The sequence below is a fragment of the Triturus cristatus genome, chromosome 2_2 (genome assembly GCF_964204655.1).
Source record: "Triturus cristatus chromosome 2_2, aTriCri1.1, whole genome shotgun sequence".
Taxonomy (NCBI): domain Eukaryota; kingdom Metazoa; phylum Chordata; class Amphibia; order Caudata; family Salamandridae; genus Triturus; species Triturus cristatus.
In genome coordinates, this window is record NC_140582.1 from 203,554,555 (window position 1) to 203,575,008 (window position 20,454).

Genomic DNA, 20,454 nt, shown 5'->3' on the forward strand with positions numbered 1-20,454 from the left:
CCCAGTGTACATTATAAATCGATCCTTATAGGCATCATTACACAATATAATATAAACTTTAACACTGTCTACCTGGTGTTTTTCAATACATAAATCCCCTGACAATCCCACGAGATCCAGTCATGCTGCTTTACTATGACCCTGGCATTTATCAGCCTCTCTGCAATGGAAGCTTCAATCCAAGTTGAGCTGCCTGGAGGAGCACAGGCATATATTGATCCATTAAGTTTGCCCACACCAAGTACTTACATTGGTAAATTTGGAATTGTAATTCTTTCACCCAAGTTGCTTCCATCGGATTAACTGATTGAACAACTAAACAAGTCATGCAATTGGCAAGACTTCACATATTTATTTTCGGGGCTCAATCTGCTAGAGAAAATATGACTTCTGAATTCTTTCAAGTCTGTCAAAGACAAAAATATACTGAAAGATTGTAACACTAGTCTGATGACTACTACTACTAACATTTTATCAGATTCCTTTTCCATGTTTGCCAACATTAGGATGCTTCAAACCTGCATAACGTGCACATCGTTGCTTACCATAAAATAGGATTTTCCTAGCTTAAAGGAAGACATAGTTATGGTCCTTTATATAAAACAATTCTCGGCTTCAAACAGAGGTTTTACAAGCTACAACCATCTGGACAGCTTTTCAATGTTGTAAAAAAGGTGCACAACATAGATCCAGAATGGCAGGATCCATGCAAATTCTTCTGTGCTGTAACTAAGTAAATGATTTACATTCAGGTTTCTTATGTATAAATGTATCTATGTGGATAACTGGAAATTCTGTATGGGTTCAGCATTTCTAAACTGACATCGGACATCTCCACTGTAGATATTCAAATGTACATTTTTGCAACCTGGTAGACTCCTGTGCTACATAGGTGTAAAAGTCCCGGGGAATCTTTACGTTCTTTAAAATGTATATACTTAATTAATTCTATGTCTGATATGGTCAGAGACAAGCAGTGAGATGAACTGTGTCATATATCTTATGAAGTTATTTGACTTGTTAAAGGTTTCAGTAGTTCCAGTTTTATATTTACACCTTGGGGTGTACGGTTTGTTATTGCATTTTGAAACTTTGCTGATATGGATTAGTTAAGAAAGGCTAATGCAGAATACTTCCAACTTTATGTATGTATTTATTCAATGTCTCTTGCATAGTGGAGCATAATTAAGGCAATAAGATATAGTACGCAATATTAGAAGTGGAATTGCTAGCTTCTTGACAGGGTGCGCTGTCAATATCTCCCATTCAGTGATGGAGTTTTACTTCTCCACCATATTCGATCAACAACATGTACTGTTTTAATTGGTTTAGCATTAATAGAAATCATTAAAACAACTAGAGTTATTCGGACATTTTGGTAGTGTCTGAAAGTGAAAAACAACAGCGTAAGCAAGATCATTTCCCCTCTTTACATGTTGCAATATGTTCCCAATTACATTTTTGTAAAATACTAGACACATTTGTTTTACATGGCGAACAATATCTTTTGGTTCTACCTAGCTGTGAAAAAATGAACAACATATTATTAATGTATGAAGACTGCATGCTTTCTTACAGCTTTCCACATTTTGAAATAGCTAACTGTATTGTATGAGTGGCCTGCAGTAATGGCAAATATACAGTCTATCCATCATAACAGACTTTTATATTGTGCCCATGTGCATCTCTGCTTATTGTTATTTGTGGTGTGTGGGACCTTCAGCCACTTCTGCCTTTTCACCCAAGAGAGCTTTACATTCTGTACTGTTTTTATGATTCTATGTATATGCTCAAAAAGCAGCATGCAAACAGTATTGGTAAAACAAATTTATTACAAGTTGAATGTGTTACATATGGGGGGAATCAATGTGTTTCCAATATTGTACATCAACATGCTCCCTCGTTGTATATCACCCTCCACACCCATAATGTGCAAAGCCCTGTGCTCCAATGTTGTATGTCACTCCCTACTCTCTTCATGCACATCATTTGATGCTCACCTAATGCACAGCATGTAGTGATTATTGTGCGTCCCAGAGGAACATCACCACGTGCTCCCCATAAGGTGTAGTAGTAGTGCTTACTTGACGTACATCATGTTGGGCCCTCTGCTGCAAGTCATCCTATGCTCCACTGGTGTGATTCACTCTGTACCACTGCTGCTATGGACCGAGTTTCACAGATAGTCTGTGTACATTTATGCCTGTACTTTTGTCTGCGTGTGTCTATGCCTACCTGTATATATACACAGCTCTTTCAAGTTTCTCAGGTCCATGCGTGGTGTGCTGGTCCAGACTAGATTTTTTGTTTGAATTCTGAGACTTGCGTCTTGTTTATGTCTTTAGAAAACAGGACATGTCCCATTATTCAGAGAAAATAACCTGAACTGGAGCAGCATATCACGCATGGACCTGGGAAATTCTGCAGCTATGTATAAATATATATATTAGACCTTGTGAGCAAAGTGTGCTGATAGGTGTGTTGGTCGGTTTACATTCTCCATGTGTGTCCGTATGTTCTGTATGGGTGTATGCATTCTTCAACAGATAAATCTACTGATGTTATCAATGCTTGTTCTGTAGTACTGTGTACCCGGTCACTTTGGATCATTCATGAGGTAAAGAAGATATTTTCTTTTATGGAGAATTTGAAATACTTCAAACAAAAGATCCTCACACAACCTCATTCAGAACTTCATCATCACACTTTGAAGGAGTAGTTACAGTTTAACTTATCTTGACACTATTGTCATTAAAGATCACAAAAAAAAACATTTTACTTACGAAGACTTGCCGCTGCCTGTTGGTCCCAGGATTGCATTGAGTCCAGGTTTCATAATTCCACTGCAAGGCAAAAAATACAGTCCTTCAAAATATAAAAACAGCATTGAGAAGGGAAACGATTGGTGTTAATAGGGTCCTAGGTGAGTGTGGGACGGGAGTAATGTCAGGTTTGCACAAGTAAAAAAAATTATGAAACCATACTTAAGTCACAAATATTAAAAGGGCCTCAATTCATGTCTTCAGAATAAGGAAGAAATCATGATACTGTTCAAGATCATGATTTTCATATATGTGGTAATGTTTCAAAATAGGCGCAGGCTGTACCGGCAAACCACGGCAGCTATCTTTAAATAGAACATGCAGCCTTATCTAACCTGCATGTTCTGTCATTTAACATTTAAAGTTTCTTTCTTTTCATATTTCACAACATAGGTCCTTGTTTTATTTATTTGTATCTTCTTTTTTTAGAGGCAGACATGGAACTCAATCGCAAACGTAGTGGATGTCCTGTCCACTGTATTACATGTGTAAGTGATAATAATACACTTGTAATACAGCGGACAGGATTCCCGCCACATTTATGATGAAGTTCCATGTCCACTAAACTCTAAATAGGGCCCATGGTTTCCACGACTATATTGAATGTTTTCTGTTCATATAAAAAAAAAAATCTAGTTTTACTTTTTTCCCCCTTCAACTCTTCCACCGAACTTACAGACCCCAAGTTCCCTGATTTTCATTTGTTTCCATGTTGATCCATCACTACCGTCCAGCAGAACCCTCCTACTACTTCCTCCCTAGGGAAACTGTTGTTGTAAAGACCAAAGTAATTTGAATATTACTGAAAAGAAATCACTCTGCTAGAATAGATGCAGGAGCCTCCAGAAGGCAGCCATTATCAATGTACTCCTCTGCTAATAATCAGGATTCAGTCTCCACCCCTGCTTCCTATCTGCATGAAAGAAACCATAGCAGTGCTTGCTATTTAATGGAAGCTCTGATTGACATTAGAATAATGCTATCCCAAGACACATGCAACACGCCATTGTTAATGTATGGTAAAATCCATTAGAACATTAGAGTGCTGAGTGCTCAATTGAAGACAATGGGGCATATGTATCAAACGATTTTTTAATCGCAAACGCTGCAATGCGTTTGCGATTAAAAAATCGGTAATCGGGATGTATGAGCCAAATTCCATCGCAAAATTAAGGAATTGCTAATTTAGCGATTTTTTAATTTTGCGTAAGCATTTAAGAAATCGCAAATTGCGATTTCTTAAATGATATGTAAAAAGCACCCAAGTTGTGCGAATTATCCTTAAGAAATCGCAAATTACCACCAACTTCCAGTTGGTGGTAATTTGCGAGTTCCTTTCAAAATGCACTTTTTTGAATTTTACGAAGTGCCACGTGGCGCTCATACATGCCCTTAGGGCATGTATGTGCGCCATATGCACACACATGCTCATTTCAGGGGTGCATCAGGGTGTCATCATGACACCCTTGCACCTTTGAAATTATTCTCAAATTGCGATTAGCAAATTGCGATTCGCTATTTGAGAATTACTTCCCATTCAATCCTATGGGTCTCCTGGCCCATAGAAATGAAGGGGCAGGTATTCCTTAATTGCGATTTCGCAATTTGCTAATCGCAATTAAGGAATTTTAAGAAACCGCAAAAAATTTGCAATTTTTTAGATACATCCCGTTTCGCAATTCTCAAATAGCGATTCTTTAAAAATCGCTATTTGAGAATCGCAAATGGTGATGTTGATACATATGCCCCAATGTAGTGCCTGGGGTTTCTAATGGGTGGTAGAAGCCTGAGGCATCAACATTCCAATGTTTGTTCTCAGCTGTTGCTGTGAACAAAGGCCTCATGAGCCAGAGGGGAATTCAACCCGCCTTTGTTTTACAAATTAGAACATTCTACCCTCTAGTGGCAGAATGTTCTAAAAGCCTTAGAGCCCTCCGTAGTGGGCTCTACTGGCCATTAAGGACCCATTCCCTTGATAAACGCTGGAGCGGGCCTATAATGGCCAGTAGAGCCAGCAGGGCTCTAAGGCTATATTAGATCATTGTAATGTTGGGAGCTCCATTGAAACAATGGAGTGCTTAGGACTTCTAATGGCCAGTAGAAGCCGGAGCTCCAACATTCCAATGTTTTCCTTTACAGGTGTTGCTGTAAAGAAAGGCCTCACAGAGCTCGGGATCCATGAGCCCTTTGTTTTATTTATTGGAACATTCTGCCCTCTAGTGGCTGAGTGTTCTAATAGCTTTATAGCCCTCCATAGCAGGGCCATTCCGGCATTAAACGTAATCAAAAAGAATATGCAAAAATATATCAAACTATTTAAAAATATTTGTACAATAAATGAAAAATAATTTAATGTATTATACAAGGTTATTTGCTTATCACGTCTTTGTCCCAATGTTTACATGGATCTTTACACATACCTATTTAGGTACCAAGGAGTAGGATTAAAGTAACTGAGGTCAAGTGGGTGTTGTTTCGCAGGGTAAATACAAGGGTCTCTTTGCATCTTCCTATTTACAAAGCACCTTGGTAATAGCTCTCCCGAAAACCTTTTCCTCCTGATCAGACTAGTGAGCACACCCTTGGCGGCAAAACATGATGGAAAAAGAAATTGGTCTTCCCTTTTGCCCAAGCACTAGCATAAGAAACACCTGCACACGGACAGTAATGTTTTTTCATCATTGAAGGTCCTGGAGCAGATGCACCTAGAACTACTAAGCCTAAATCATCCTACAGATTCCCTTCTCTAAGATTGTCTTGTGTTTTTGGGGACACCACAGGCAGTCAGCAGTGTAGTACTTAAAATATGGGAAAGAGAGCGCTCTTTCCAAAGCGCCTTAAAGGAGGGTGGGGGTGGATATACTGCTTGTGAGAGAGGCTAAGAGTGTCCCATTTGTGTTTCACATACTCTTCCTCTGTGAGTGTGTACTGTGCAGCCAATGCAGTTAAGGTCAAGATGCCAGTGTCAAACTTATCACACAAACTCCACGCATTTGAGCAGAAGACAAATCAAAGGTGTCTAGGCCTCAAATGTTGAAATCGACTTGATGGACTTGAAAATGCCTGCTCCCGGGTTGACACCAACGTGGTTTGTGCCACCGGTCCATGACCACACTTCACTTCTGTATTTATTTAGTAGCTTCATAAGGTGCGTACAAGACCCGAGAGTGCGAGAAAGCTTCACATAGATTTGTATAATTCATTGTATAGAGCACACACAATTGAATGAAGAGTAGGTATACTACACAACGGATATGTAAACAAATTGACTAAAATAGAGTTAAAGAACGCATAGGACTAACTCAACATCTAAATAGTATTGCATCTATAGATTATGTACAAGATTGACAGCAGCAGTACATAAGATTGACAGTAGCAGTGCTTGAGACTGACAATAGCAGTACTTGTAGTAGCAATGGCTTTTGTAAAATACTACGATGAAGGAACAAAATGGTGGTTGAGTAAGAATAGTTTCAGCTCTTTTTTGGAGGACCGTGAAGACTTAAAGCTGAGGTTAGAAGGTGGAATAGAGTTCCAAACTCTGGGAGCACAGCCCGAGAACGCCTGGTGTAATGTGTGCTTTTTAGGTCTCGCCTGACCCAGCGCATGCGATGGTCTGGCGAGACTTATTGAGAGGGCTTCAAAAAGTGCTACCCGGCCAGCCTAGAGCTACAGTGCATGTGCGCGGCTTTGATGTTTGATCGTGATCACTTTCACTTTCGCGGCCGCATAGCCAATAGGTCTCGCTTTTGGGACCTTATAAGTATTTAGTTATGCAACTGTTGCATAGCTAAACACTTATAAGGTCCCAAAGGCGAGACCTATTGGCTATGCCAATGCTTGTTTATATTGAAGACCGCTCTCAAATCAGAGAGTGCGGCACTACAGAGTTTGTGCGAGCCTTCTGAAAACTGGAAGTTTTTGGCCAAGTAGTGGGTGTTGTCCAGGGCACAAGTCGAGGATACACTGTAGACTGTGTCTACCTACTCTTTTCGCAGGGTGGATACCGTCTCCACTGCCAAGAAGTTGGGTCCCACAGAAATATGCTAATCTTGTCCCGGTGTAATTTTCAGACACTGGGACACTTTCAGCAGGGCCTGCACTGTGTTTGCTTCCATTCTGAGCAGCAACATGCAGGCAGGGGGCTTTGTTATTTAAATTCCAGCTGCGCTCAAAACATAGTTAACTCATCAGGCCCCCTTCTGATGGACTATCCTGGACATGAACTATTTGGAACCTCACACCTAGCTGCAAATGTGATGGAGTGAAAACAAAAGGCTCACAGCTTGTTATTAAATCACAGATACTTAAGAGAGGCATGCTTTTGCCTTTTTTCAGTCCCTGTATAGAAGACTTTTGCATTGACTGTAAGAATGTCGAATGTGTTGGTCTGGCCCAGTATTTATACAAATAACAATTTAAATACCAGTATTTTGTTTTATTTCTTTTAAATCGCTACACATCCCAATCCAGAGTGTCAGCGCGCTTCACAGCATACGTACACATTATTCATGCCCAATAAATCCTATGCGTGTAAATCAATGTAAAGGATGTGTTACATAAGACAGTGAGCGTTACACGGTGCAGGAGTCACATGTCCTTCATAGCTCACTGTGCTATATTAAAAGACTAAAATTTATGAACTGCAAGTAACAAAAGGACCTCTGTGTTAAAAGCAGTAACACACTTACCCATCTATATAAAATAAAAATCTGCTATCTATGCTATTTTGATTCAAAACTGAGACTAGACAAAACACAGATCTCTCTGGCAAGTGCATTAATCTCCAGAGTTATTTTACCATTATCATTATTACCATTAAATGTACTGGGCACACAAAGATCTGTGCAACAGGTGCCTTTTTCGGGGGGGGGGGGGGGGGTCATTGCACGAACTTAATCCCAAGGTATCTGAGCACCTTACATGAGCACCAGTTGCGATACAGAAGGACACATTCATTTTTAGTTAGGCAGGGGGAGATTAAGTGATTTGCCCAGAATCACAGGATATTAAGCGTCCGTGTCGAGACTCGAACCTGGTTCCCCAGCTTCGAGGTCGACCGCTTCAGCCATAAGGCCACAGTCTTAACCCCAGATTTTAAAATGCAGACTTTGCAAACTATTAAACAGAACAGATTTACTGCCAGGTTTCTTCTTGTTGCCAATTTCTTTGTGTCAGATTTTTTTTTTTTTAAATGTATGAATTTAGGCGCTAAAATGTACTCATGATAGACGTGCTAAACATGTGTGTGAGGTTTTAAGATCTGATGTCACTTCCTGTGAGGTTATGGGTTGTGATGCCACTTCCTGTGATGCCATGTGTTATGTCACTCTGTAATGTTACATACCAGGATGTCACTGGCATACTGTGTAACTTGGTTAGTCCTCTAACTTTTTTTATGGATTTGTGCCCAGGTGTTGTCAGAATGTAAACGTTTATGCTAAGCAATGCAACTTCTAAATAGGGTGACCACGTGACTCAAGGTAGCTATGGACACTGTCTTCACTATTGAACATTTCACCAACAAATCACTGATTTCAGGTGTGTTATTCTAATTAGTTCAATGGAAGCAAAATAAAAGACTGCACGCCGATAATGCTTTGGTATATCAAACAGAAGTTCAGGGCTGGAACAAATGTCCATTATCACCTGAAGGGAAGTAGTCATCCTACTTGTAAATCGATTTACTCTGGATGGGAAGTCAGCTCAGGTTAAGCAAACAGGTGTGACGTATTCATATCGGCCTGGCCCAGCAATAAGACAAGCGGCGCGATGAAGCCAGCGTGTTCTGCAGTGACGAAAAGACATCCCCTCAAGCACCAGTCTCCTGATGTGTGCGTGAGTCTGCGTTTCGTGCTGTTACACAAGTTCAGGCAAAGGGTCACAGTCACTGTTGTGTAACCACCTTCTTTGTGAATGTGGCTGCTTTTTGCCTACAGGCGTTTGTTGAGGTCATTGTGACACAAGGGTGAACATTCCAATGGTACCTCTGACTTGTCATCTTTCAAGCCCTGCACGCATCCTAGAAGTGTAGCTAAGCATGGTGTCTCTTTCATGTCAATAAATCTGTTTGGAAAGCCTCCAGAACTTCTGAGAAACACATCAAAACAATGACAAACTGATGATCAAAGCTGAATTATAAACATATTGAGCAACCAGTCATTACAGTTATTGAAGGGGTATTCTACTCTACATGTTCTAAAACACAGCCCTTAATAACTACTTCTGAAGTGTAAATTGAAGCAAAAGAGTTAACAAGTGAAACAAATGATAAAATAAAAAAATATAAAAAACACGGATTGCGGTAAATAAATATATTGTTTACCAAAAAACAATCTGCATGGGAATTTCAGCTATTCACCTGTAACATAACATTCCAATATCTCTTCAATCAATAACTTTACACTAACAGAAGGCATAAAACGAATGGCCCGTTTTAGATCTTGGCGATCTGATGATGATCCCGCCATCACTTTTTCAACAGTTTCATCGCCTACCTGCTTAACGGCCCGCCTGCTCTTTTTGGATGCTAGCGGGTGCATGAAGGAAAGACCGCCAAGTGCCCCAGACTCCGCCAGCAATTTTCACCCACATGATGGCGTCATAAGCAGAAGCTGCTGTCGGCTGGAGTCCAGCCAAGATCACTGCCGGGCCAATCATGAAATGCCTTTCCATCGAGGAAACAGTGGCAAGGATACCCCCTACTTTGTGTTGGTAGAATCGAAGGAAATGAGGTAGAAACATACCTTTTTTCTGTTTCCCATTTCCGTTTTCATCTTGAACCCCATGGTCCATGTTCTCCCTCTGTTGCTATTTATGACCACAACGCTAATCAACTCCGTTGTCGCCAGGATCTAAGGTCAGCTTCTTCTACACTTTTCTTACTATGAATAGTGTGCTGACAATTGCTTTAGTTTTGTGTGTTTTTACATTGCTCTTGAATACATTTTTTATGTGTAATGCGTTAGTGTACATTTTAGAACTTATCGTATAAAATATTAACACACCAGTCTTGACAGACTCTTAAAAAAAATGTTGTTGTGGTGGTTGTGGGTGCTGTCTTGATCCAAAGAATTCTTCCGTAAATGCTTATTGTGCTTTTCAGCATGCATGTCAAGAAAGGTTCTCTATGTTTTAAATCAGGATGGAAAGAGATGATCAATTTCTGCAATGAAAATGATCATTCCCCGACTATATCAATTCTCCTACTTTGGAATTCCAAATCAGCAAATCCATAGACAGTATTTCAAAATTAAGCAGCAAGGATGAGAGATCACTAAAGCCTGCACTTTTCTTGTGCTACATCTTTGTTGAGGAGTCTTCAATGACTATCGATTAGGAACCGGTTTATGTATAAGATTCTGTGGATAGTCCACTGTGAGATCCAAGACTCTCCTTCAGTTTTCATTTGAGAATGTCTTTTGACAGATATCCCCAATTGTACGCTTCAGTGAGCTTCTGCAATCCAACTTCAGACTTCTAAATTTGGGAAAGAACGGATCGGTAAACACTGCTTATCTATCTAGACCCTGGCCTTTGGACTCCACTTCCACTGCCCTTTAGAAGTATTCAATCACATCTCATGTATCATCGGTGGTGCGCTTAAGATGTCTCTCTGTTCCAATCATGTAGAGGAAGTGTTGTGCCTTTATTGATCTTTAGTGAAAATAAACCTTCATCTGCTTGAGGGCTCTATTAAGAACCACATAACAAATAAACTGCCTTCTACAAGAGCTACTGAAACACATTTTAAGCTTGAATGGTGTTATAACTCTTCTTCGGTACATGCCCGCCCTACCTAGCTTGCTTAGTCTTTTGGCTTAGGTCTGGTCACATTGCCTCCAAAATCAATAGGACACTCTCTAGCTCCCCCTTCACAACAGTCCCATCTTGCCAGTAAATGAGCCAAACATTTGAATTCTGATAGAGTAGCTCACATTTCAGAAGAAAGTTGGCAAAACATCAATAAACTAGATTTAAGTAAACAATTTCTCCTGATATGATTATTCTAGGCAGTACTGACATGCCCCTTCTGGATGTGCTCCTAACGATTGCTGTAATGGTTATTTTACCAGAATGGAAGTTGTTTAAACACCTTTGTTTTCAAACATGGCGGATGTGGGTCTCATCCTAAGAAGTGCTCACAACTCGCATTCAAACGAATGGACCTTCCCACATATTTCCTCTGTAATTTGGGTTTCTTTGGACACGTTTGCTGCTCTTGAGGGAAACTGATAGCCTTATAGACTACATCACTGCATTAGCTCCTACGTTCCATATGGGGTATTGCTGGGCACCCACCCAATTCCTCCCCCTTTATCCCTCCCCCTTTTCTACATGTATTAATTGTTTCACACAGTTGGTTGCTACACCTTTCATACATTGTACTATATGAAGCCACCCCACTACATGAATACAACCATTTTCCTCATTCAACTATGCATAAATCTTGTAAAAGACATTATCAAAAGGTACAGAATTATTATTCCCTATTGTTATAGGAAACATTTTGTATATATTTTTAGACCACTACATTGAGTATCAATAACATTAATCTTGGGCGTAGTTTCCGTAGTAGCGCTACGCGTACCGACGCGAAGTGCACTTCGCACTACACACACTACACGTAGCTACGCGAACAGTGTAGTGCGGTAGGGAAATGCTGTGTGCACTGATTGCACAGTGCCAGATGCTTGTCCGCACTGTGCAATCATTGCAAACGGCATCTTGCACAGTGCACGCGGTCGTTTTCTGCCGCTCGAGCAGATTTGTACTAGAGCGGCAGCTTTCTCAACGCGGACTGGTAGTTTCTCATTGCGAGCGGTCGCGAGCTTACGCGACCACTCGCAATGAGATACCTGACCTCCCCGCGTTGAGAATCACTCCGAGAGGTTTATTTTCCACACTCGTGATCGGCAACTTGATGTAGCTGATCGCGAACGAGGAAAAAGTCTCGCCGGGATGTTGATTTTGCTCGCTCGCGGTCGCCAACTTGATGTTGAGGACCCCGAGCAAGCAAAAAATGACCGCTACGCGTTTTTTCACTGTGCTACGTGCAATTCGTGTAGTGCGTAGTAGCGCAAACTACGCACGCTCCGCGAACATAGCGTAGTACTACGCCCATGGTTAAATAACATACTTCCAGGCACTAGTACCAATTATCTACCCTTCTGTGACTTTGCTGCTCGTGCATGACTTTCACCATCTGTCATATAATAAGTTGGGGTGCAACATGCTACGTTTGTACTCTTATAATGATCTATTGTTTGTATGGCAAAGAAGTCTATTATACTGTATTGTGTATTTTGTACGTCACAAGGTCTATGCATCCTTAAACTATCATATGATAATTTAAATGCCATTAAAAAAACCTTTGTAACATGAAGAAGGGCACTAATTGAGCCTTCAGAATGTATTCTGTATTCTAATACTGTGCTATCCTTCTTGTTTCAAAAAATAGGGCCACCAATTGACAGAGTCTATTACTTAATGTCTTGCCTTCACACCTTTTCCTGTTTTTCTTCACTCTTTATGCATGGTGCCAAATCTTTCACACTTGGGCAATGACATTCATGTGCGTTCCTAAATAAGGAGTAAAGGCCTCGCCTGGTACCAGTACCAGCAGCCCTGTTAGATATATTGATTGGATAGCAGATAATTTGGGGAAGATCCAGGAGAAACATGGTTTGTGTCAGTCATTGCCATGTGTGTATGGCACTGAAAAGCAGCGATGAGAAATGCCATGTGGTATTACCATTTCAACTCCCGGTAATGTTGAAGATGTTTTGTTAGCGGTGCAGAGCTAAAAAAATGTTTGGTATCCCAAATAGTGGACAATTTTTTGACCTCATTCGGTCTTCAACATATCAATAATCATGATATAAAGAAGGAGGCTTGAGTTTGTGGCTGGACAAACAAGAAACAAACTGACTGAAGAAATTGAGGAATCAGTTATCTGGCTTGTTGTAAATTTAGAGGAGCTTTAACACGGTCAAAGTGAGACAAACCTCAATTGAAACAAATGCCGCTTTAGGTAAATTTATCCTGACAACAGGAGCACCCACTTTCGCAAATTAATATAAAAAAAGTCTCCATTGACCAGACATGCCACACTATTCAAAAACACTTTTAACTCCAGTAACAGTTATAGTATAACATACTTGGGATATAGAAGTGAAAGATATCCAATTAATGTACCAAAATTAATCAAATATGCAAATTTACATTTGAGGAACAAGACAATCGTACGTTTAATATCATAATTACCTTCTTTTTCAAAACATAATCGTTTTCACTCATTTGTTGTTCAGAATTGCAGCCAACAAGTGCTTTGCAGGATTCAACTCCACTTTTTCGAGGCTCAATCTATTATTTCTCTGAACTACAAAATGCCATGAACCTTCTTATGTAATAGACTCAAGGTGCCTTGTATGTCTACATTGTTAACCTCATTGGTCACTTTATCATATGTCTGAGGTGATTTAATTGTTGATATTTTGAGATATATTTTCTTCAAAGTAGTATCAGGAGGATTTTTCTTCCAGACCATAAGGGCCTGATTAAGAGTCAGGCGGTCTTGGTACCACCAGACTCTTGGTGGGGCGGTGGTGGTGGTCTTCCAACCACTACATTATGACCTTGGAGGTTGTACTGCCCTGTGACTGCCGACTCGCTAGGTATCCGCCGTTCCCTGGTGGGACATGGCAGTCAAGAGGCATCAATATGCTTGGCGGGACCACCGAGGTTCCGCCAAGCATATTACAACTTTCTTCATCTCCACTGATTTCATAGGGGTCTTTCTTCCATGAAAACAAAGTGGCAGTGAGGACAGAAAGGGGGCCTTCATGCATGCACCACAAGTTCTAGCACGGCATGGGCTTCTAAGTCCATGCCGTGCTGGAACTTCCTTTGACGTTCCTATTACAGTGCTTATTTTATAGGCACTGCTGTGGGAATGCCAAAGAATCGCCTGCTAAGGACTACAAAAGTTATTGCCGACGCCGCTGCACCGTCAAACTCGTAATCGGTCCCTTAGTCAGTGATGCCCATGTAAGCTTTAACTAACAAAAGTCTTTAACACTAATAACTTTTAAATAGTAATTTTACACCCGTAGGAGGAGATCTACACCAGCGGGGTCGAGATCTCCAACTCGGGGTCAGGGATCTCCCTATGGTAAAGTATAGGGAAAGTCATAACACACATTTGTTTAAAAAAATATTAAAAATATTTTAATACAAGGTAACATTGTAAATTCATTTAAAACGATGAACATTGACCTAGAAAGGATAATATTAAATGTTACAGCACATTAATTTAACAAATTAAATGTTTATTAAATATATAAATAGAGTTTTTCTAATTCAAGGTATACATATTTTTCAATACATAATTTTAAACCCATCCTCACAAGCATTTTAACGTGTAATTCATATTTAGTACATTTAAAACATATTTAATTGAAATGAATGTTATCAAACATTTTAGTTTAAAATATTTAGCTTAATTAAAATATGTTTTTAAATAAGTTAACTATTAATTTGTAGAAGGACACAAGATTTCACATGTATTTTAATATGAATTTTAACACTAGAAAAATGATCTATATATTTAAATTCAAATTCAAAATAATATGATTGCTTTGAAATGATTTCCTATGGGGTGCCCCTTTAAGATCCTGCCTCCATGATTTTATATAGGAGTGTGTTGCAGTCCCTGTGACTGACCATGTGCAGTGCTAGACGTCTCCCAAAGCTAGACTGGAGTACATTTACAGCTGTTTTGTGGCGTTTTGCACTGTTGTAACTTAAGACATGTAGTTTGTGAAGAGCAATGGTCTTACTCTTTTGTGTTTGGTGTTTGTATCCGAATATCCTTCCCTAAATCTCTTCTATTTTGTAGTAAGTATTCTCCACTTTCTAGCCACTCCTCTTAGTCCCTCACACATTTACTGCTAAGAAATAAGCATAGATGTGTGGAGAGTTTCCCATAGAAAAGAAAGGAAAGGTGGGCTTGGAAATATCCTCCTGCAGGTTTGTAAATTGCAATTTGTAGTAAGTAAGTAGTACTACTGTATGTACTAGAAATTGAAGATTGTGAATTGGGCCCAATACTTTTGTTACAGGATATGCTTACAAAGATATTCTGGTACTGAATCCCTACTGAATTCAGTACACACAAAAGGATAGGTTGGGGTGGTCAAATTCAAAATATGAGTCTTACGGAAAAGAAGAATTGACAAAGCCAAAGGGTCTGACCTTTCTTTTAGCTGCAGTGTCTCAAGTCATTACTCACATTACCCCCAACTACCTAAACAGCAAACTGGTAAAAGCTGGAAGATCTAGAACTCTGAGAAGCTCCAACTCACTTCTTCTCATCCCTCCGAAATTGAAAAGAAGAACCACTCAGTCCTGATTCTTTTCTGGTAACGTACCCAGGATTGTTGAAGATTGCATTAATCTCTTAGCATGACCTGAAAGCCATTTTGTACTTGGCAGCCATTTTAGTTAGCTATGTGCTGGCCATTTGCTGTTTCCCTCTCCCAGAGTCTTGCACATGCTCAGATGGGCCTAGCTAGTAGAATGCACCTGTTCCTAATATAGAACTGTCAGGCTGTTCTAACAGATGTCAGCAACTTATTACTCCTCCTACTTGTTGACTGTGCAGTTTATGTATGACCATCTATGTGCATAACTCTTCTCATGTGTACTTGTACCGCCTTTTTTCAGCCCCTGTGTGGGTATATAATGCCCCTGTACTCCTTAGAAAATGTCTCATACAGTGATTTGAGAATACTGTGCGACGCATTTTTTCCCTCTTCAGAGGTTAAATAAAAAGATGTCTTTTATATTTCAGCTTCTGTGCCAAACTCTTCTTTGTTGGTTTAAAAGGACCAGGTATATCAGTGAAGCCCCTGAGAAGGTTTTGATTTCTACAGGATGTGGAACTCACTCCCTATAGACTTCAGATGCAACCCCTCCTTCCCCTGCTTCAAAAGGGATCTGAAACTCCTTCTCCTCAAGAAATACTTTACCGTCCAAGTCAACAAACCTATACTTCAATAACCCAGCTGACTCCCTGCTCACTTGTCCATCAAGGATAGATGGTTATCTGACTGTTTCAACCTCCCGAGCTTCCTCCCTCCCCTTCACTGTTATGCCTAATTATAATGTTTTGATTATAGCTTTATGCATCCTTATGTGCTGCTATGTAATGTATGCCTAATTATAATGTTTGCTTATATTTGTATGCATCCATATGTCCTGCTATCTAATTCAACTTGTTTTCCCTTGTGTATGTAAAGCGCTCCGATACCCCCGGGTCTAGCTAGCGCTATATAAAACGTATAAATAAATTACTCTTGAATTTAAAAAAGCTTAAAAAACTGTTTCATAACATTTCAGTACCTCAAGTCTTTACTAGATGTCGCTCTCGAGTTGGATGCAACTGGTTCAAATGTCCTTCACAAAGCTAAGGGGCTGTAGCTTCAACATAAATATGTATATATACACTTTACTGCTTAAATAAATTTGTGTTATTCTTCTTTAAGATATAAACACACCAAAGCTGGTTTACGATGAGAAGTCAATATTGTAACCTTCAATAAAGGTCTTGATTACAATGCAACACTTGTGATGACAACCTCTTATACAAAGATACCTGAAATCACTGGTAAATTTAAGCGATTTACACCAAGGGGCGGATTTACTAAGTTTTAGAGCAGCGCAGTGTTGCAACCAAGGTTGCAGCTGGGCATTGCTTTAAAGGGACAGATCAGAATAGTGGCCTATCTAATAAGAAATGGTGCTGTTTTTCTCTCCTGCATTGCTGGTGTACTTTAGGCTGCCAACGGTGTGTGAGTTCTGTCAAGCATATGATTTACAATGGGAAGAAGCAAAATGTTAATGGCAGTTGAGCAAACCAATAGATAAAGGAATTTGATGAAAGGTCTTTTTATTTATGTATATATGTATTTTATCTATGAACTTTGAGACTGGCAAGACATTCAAAAACCTGCAGTACCTCGAACGTTAGAGATTCCTCTCAAGTCATACGCCAAAGCCTGAAAATTATTTTCATGAAGCAGCAGTACCCCAAGTAGTTACTAGGTGTGATTCTCTAGTCATATGCAAAAGTTTCAAATGACCTTCACCAAGTTGAGGGGGGGATGTGGCTTTAACATATAATGTGCATACACATTTTTGCTTTTGTAATGATTTGCGCTTGTTTTCCATAGTATCAATAAATTGGCCTAAGTGGTTTATGAGGTGTCAATATTGCCGACGATTTCAATAAATGTCTTTATTTTTTTATAAAATTATGACACCCTAATATACATAGGTACTTGCAGTTTCTGGGAAATACAAGTGTCTTCAAATGTCTAACTTTGGGGGATTGTTTTTGTAGGTGAGTGTGTACATAAGCACAGACAAAATGAATTCACTCAAAGTGAAGGTATTCAATAACTGAATTGGACTAACTCAGTGTACTATATTGTGTGCTGTGGTGGGAGGGAACATGATTTGAGTGGCATTTGACCTGCCAATGATTCGATAAAGTGGATTTGAAAAACTTCTGTAAGCATGTATTTTTATTATATTTTTGGAAAATGTGGCTGCATGACAGCTAAACCTGTCTCTAGGCCAGACCTAAAAATGAAACAAATCTTGAAGGTGACAGAAGTGTGACTTGCAGTGTGAAGCTATAAACGTATATACACGTCAGTTACAAAGTAATGTGTGTTCCAATCAGACATGACCAATTTACACGGGTTCCATGATTCTTGATCTATAGACAGTGATGCACCAACCAAAAACAAAGTGATGTCCTAGACCGTGGCATATGATGCACCTCCCTCCGACACCGATTAGCTCCTCAGCTCCCGACACAAGCCTTACATCCTTGTTGGTAAAGTGTAAGCATGTAGGCGTGTGATATTATGAAGAAAAGATGAAAAGAAAAAGCAGAAGCGCTGTAATGCAGTTTCAGATGATCACACTCCCTTTAGGTCTTGCATTAGCCAAGATATCTCGATTTTACTCAAATTATACGAATAGTGTACTTACTTAAAGGGACTTTCAACCAGCCCTCTTCATCCATTGTCTGTTAATATGTTATTCATATTTTTCATCTGTCGACTACAGTATAAAGACTGTAGCAATTGGACAGCCCACTTCAGCAATTGGCTAACTTCTAACTACACTGTGAGTGATGCGTTCTGCCGTTCACATGGAGCACATCGACACAAAGTAGTTCCTCTAAGTGTCAGGGACTACTTAAGCAATGTGTGCTTTTTGGGCTGAAAATATTTTGGCTTTTAGCAAACATTTGTTTCTTAGACGAATGAGAGCCTGGCAGCTTCCTCAACAAGTTTCCTAAAAACTTTGACAAAACAAAGCGAGCACAGACAACATCGAAATGCTGGCAGTGAGGATCCAGACGGAAGACAGAAGGGGGCTACGTTTTTAAACCATAAAGGTTTATTAACCCGTTCCGTGCTCATGACGGAACCACTCCGTCATGAGCCACGGGTGCGCTGTGCTCATGACGGAGTGGTTCCGTCATGCGGCCGTTGGCGGCCGCTCCGCCCACGCGGCGCTAATTCCCCGCCTGTGCGGGCGATTAGCGCAGTGGGCTGAGTCGTGACGGAACCACTCCGTCATGAGCACAGCTCACCCGTGACTCATGACGGAGTGGTTCCGTCATGAGCACGGCGGCACCGCAACTGCCCCCAAACCCCCCCAGCGCCGCGGCGGAATTCCTGCCGCGGCGAAGGGGTTAAAGATTCAAAAGATTTTCAGTTTCAAATTCATCAAATTAATGTCAATCGGTGATCAATACATGAACTCATTAGTAAATATGAAGTTCAAATCAGTCAAAGTCATAAGTAAGAGGTCGAAATATCAGAAATCGCCTCAAAAAGGAATGGTACAGTCAAGTCAGTTCTCTCATAAAGAGAGCACTGTGCTCTGAGATGCCTGGAAAGGTTCTGACAAAGTTCTGAACTCTTGTTTACATTGAATTAGCTTAAATCACACAGTTCTAACATTTGCTACACCTACACATGGTTCCTAAAGATACTTCAATCAGTTAAGGCACACAGGTAAAATCTAAGGCCCTTTAGTTTCTGAAGATCATTCACGAAGCAGCTTCGCTAAGCGTCCTTCAAACTCTCAATTATCTGCAAAAACAAGATACACTGGACCAGCCTGTCCCATGCAGGTGTATTGTGGCAACTCATTAACCCCTTCGATGCTGCGCAGATTCCGCCGCTGTGCTGGCGGAATCTTGCGCGGGCGGGTTCATGACGGAATGGTTCCGTCATGAGCACAGCTCAACCGTGGGTCATGACGGAACCATTCCGTCATGAGCACCGAAGGGGTTAAAGCATTCTGCAGATATCACGTAAAAGGAAACATTCCACACGAGAAAGAAAGCAAAGGTACATGGTGCCCGTTAATTGGGAGTTCAAGCTTCTCCTAGAAATAAAATGCACGTTGCATGAAACAAGATGGATCCCAAACATTAGCCCTACTATACATGAGCCTACATAGGGGTACCAGGCTACTATGGATGACCACAGATACCCAAGGTTCTAATTGCGCTTAACCACATCCAGAGAACGGAGGGTCCTGCTCGTTGGTGCAATTGTGCTGTGAGCACTCATACATTTAGGTCTATAGTGCAATTACAAGTGAACCCATGCTACCTCCATCACTAAAAATGTTTCTGGGCCTGAAAAATTAAAAACTACCCCTTAATTTGAGAAATGCTAACACTCTCTTCTTGAATTGGGAGGCCTCCCAGTTCAGGAGTATTCCCAAAGAGACAGTAGAATATAAGGCCTATCTTGCTGCCACATTGTTAATATATAAGTTGCATCTAAGGAAGGGGCATGTGTGGGATCAAAATCCTGTACATTATTCCTTAATAAAACAATAATAACAGAATAATAATAATACTGAAACTGACAATAATTTCAGTACCTTGCTATACTTCCCTCCACACTGCACTTTTTGCAGTCTCTAAAGGCTATACATAATATCTGTGCTCTCTGTAGATATTTAATCAGTCTTTTGAAATATACCCTTAGCAACAGTTGACAGATTCTTCTCTTGGAATGTTCACAATGACAAACTGTTTTTTTTTTCCATTTAGAGGGCACGATCATGTCTCTCACCCTTAAACACACTGTTGTCGGAAGGACTCCGTGACCTCTACCGCCTCCTCACCTCTGCCTCCGTTTGCGAGTCTGGCTGCCAAACTCCTCACCCTCACCAACAGGAGGGCGAGGGTTAGGGTTAGCGTTAGGGTAGTCACATCTTTCCTCGTGGGGCATGGCATCTTCAAGACAACAGGACAGTTTGAGAATGCCTCTCAGTCAACCGGGCCCCAGAATTAGAAAAATTCCTTTTTAAAACGTTTATGGAGTTTGCACCCCACAGAAGCAATTCAGGGAAGAAGGTACAGGCCTGAATTAACCCCCGCTACCCGAGAGACATGAACAATGCATGCAGCAAAAACACACAGGATTTATGAGAGTGCGCTCCAAAAGATAGTGGAGAAATATATGACAAAAAGTTGCGCTCGAAAAAAGCACCGTGGGTCTCGCGAGCAGGCGCGCAACACCAATTG

The 20,454-nt window shown here is 40.4% G+C and overlaps 1 protein-coding gene across 2 annotated transcripts in view; it reads right to left on the minus strand.

Annotated features, from left to right (window-relative positions):
- Positions 1 to 20,454, minus strand: part of LOC146862017 (broad substrate specificity ATP-binding cassette transporter ABCG2-like) — a 319,514-nt gene that overhangs the window by 201,058 nt on the left and 98,002 nt on the right. For both annotated transcript variants that reach the window (XM_085641178.1, XM_085641179.1), the window contains exon 3: positions 2,784 to 2,843. In XM_085641178.1, the coding sequence (XP_085497304.1) occupies positions 2,784 to 2,843 (60 nt within the window). The remainder of the gene's footprint in view (positions 1 to 2,783; positions 2,844 to 20,454) is intronic.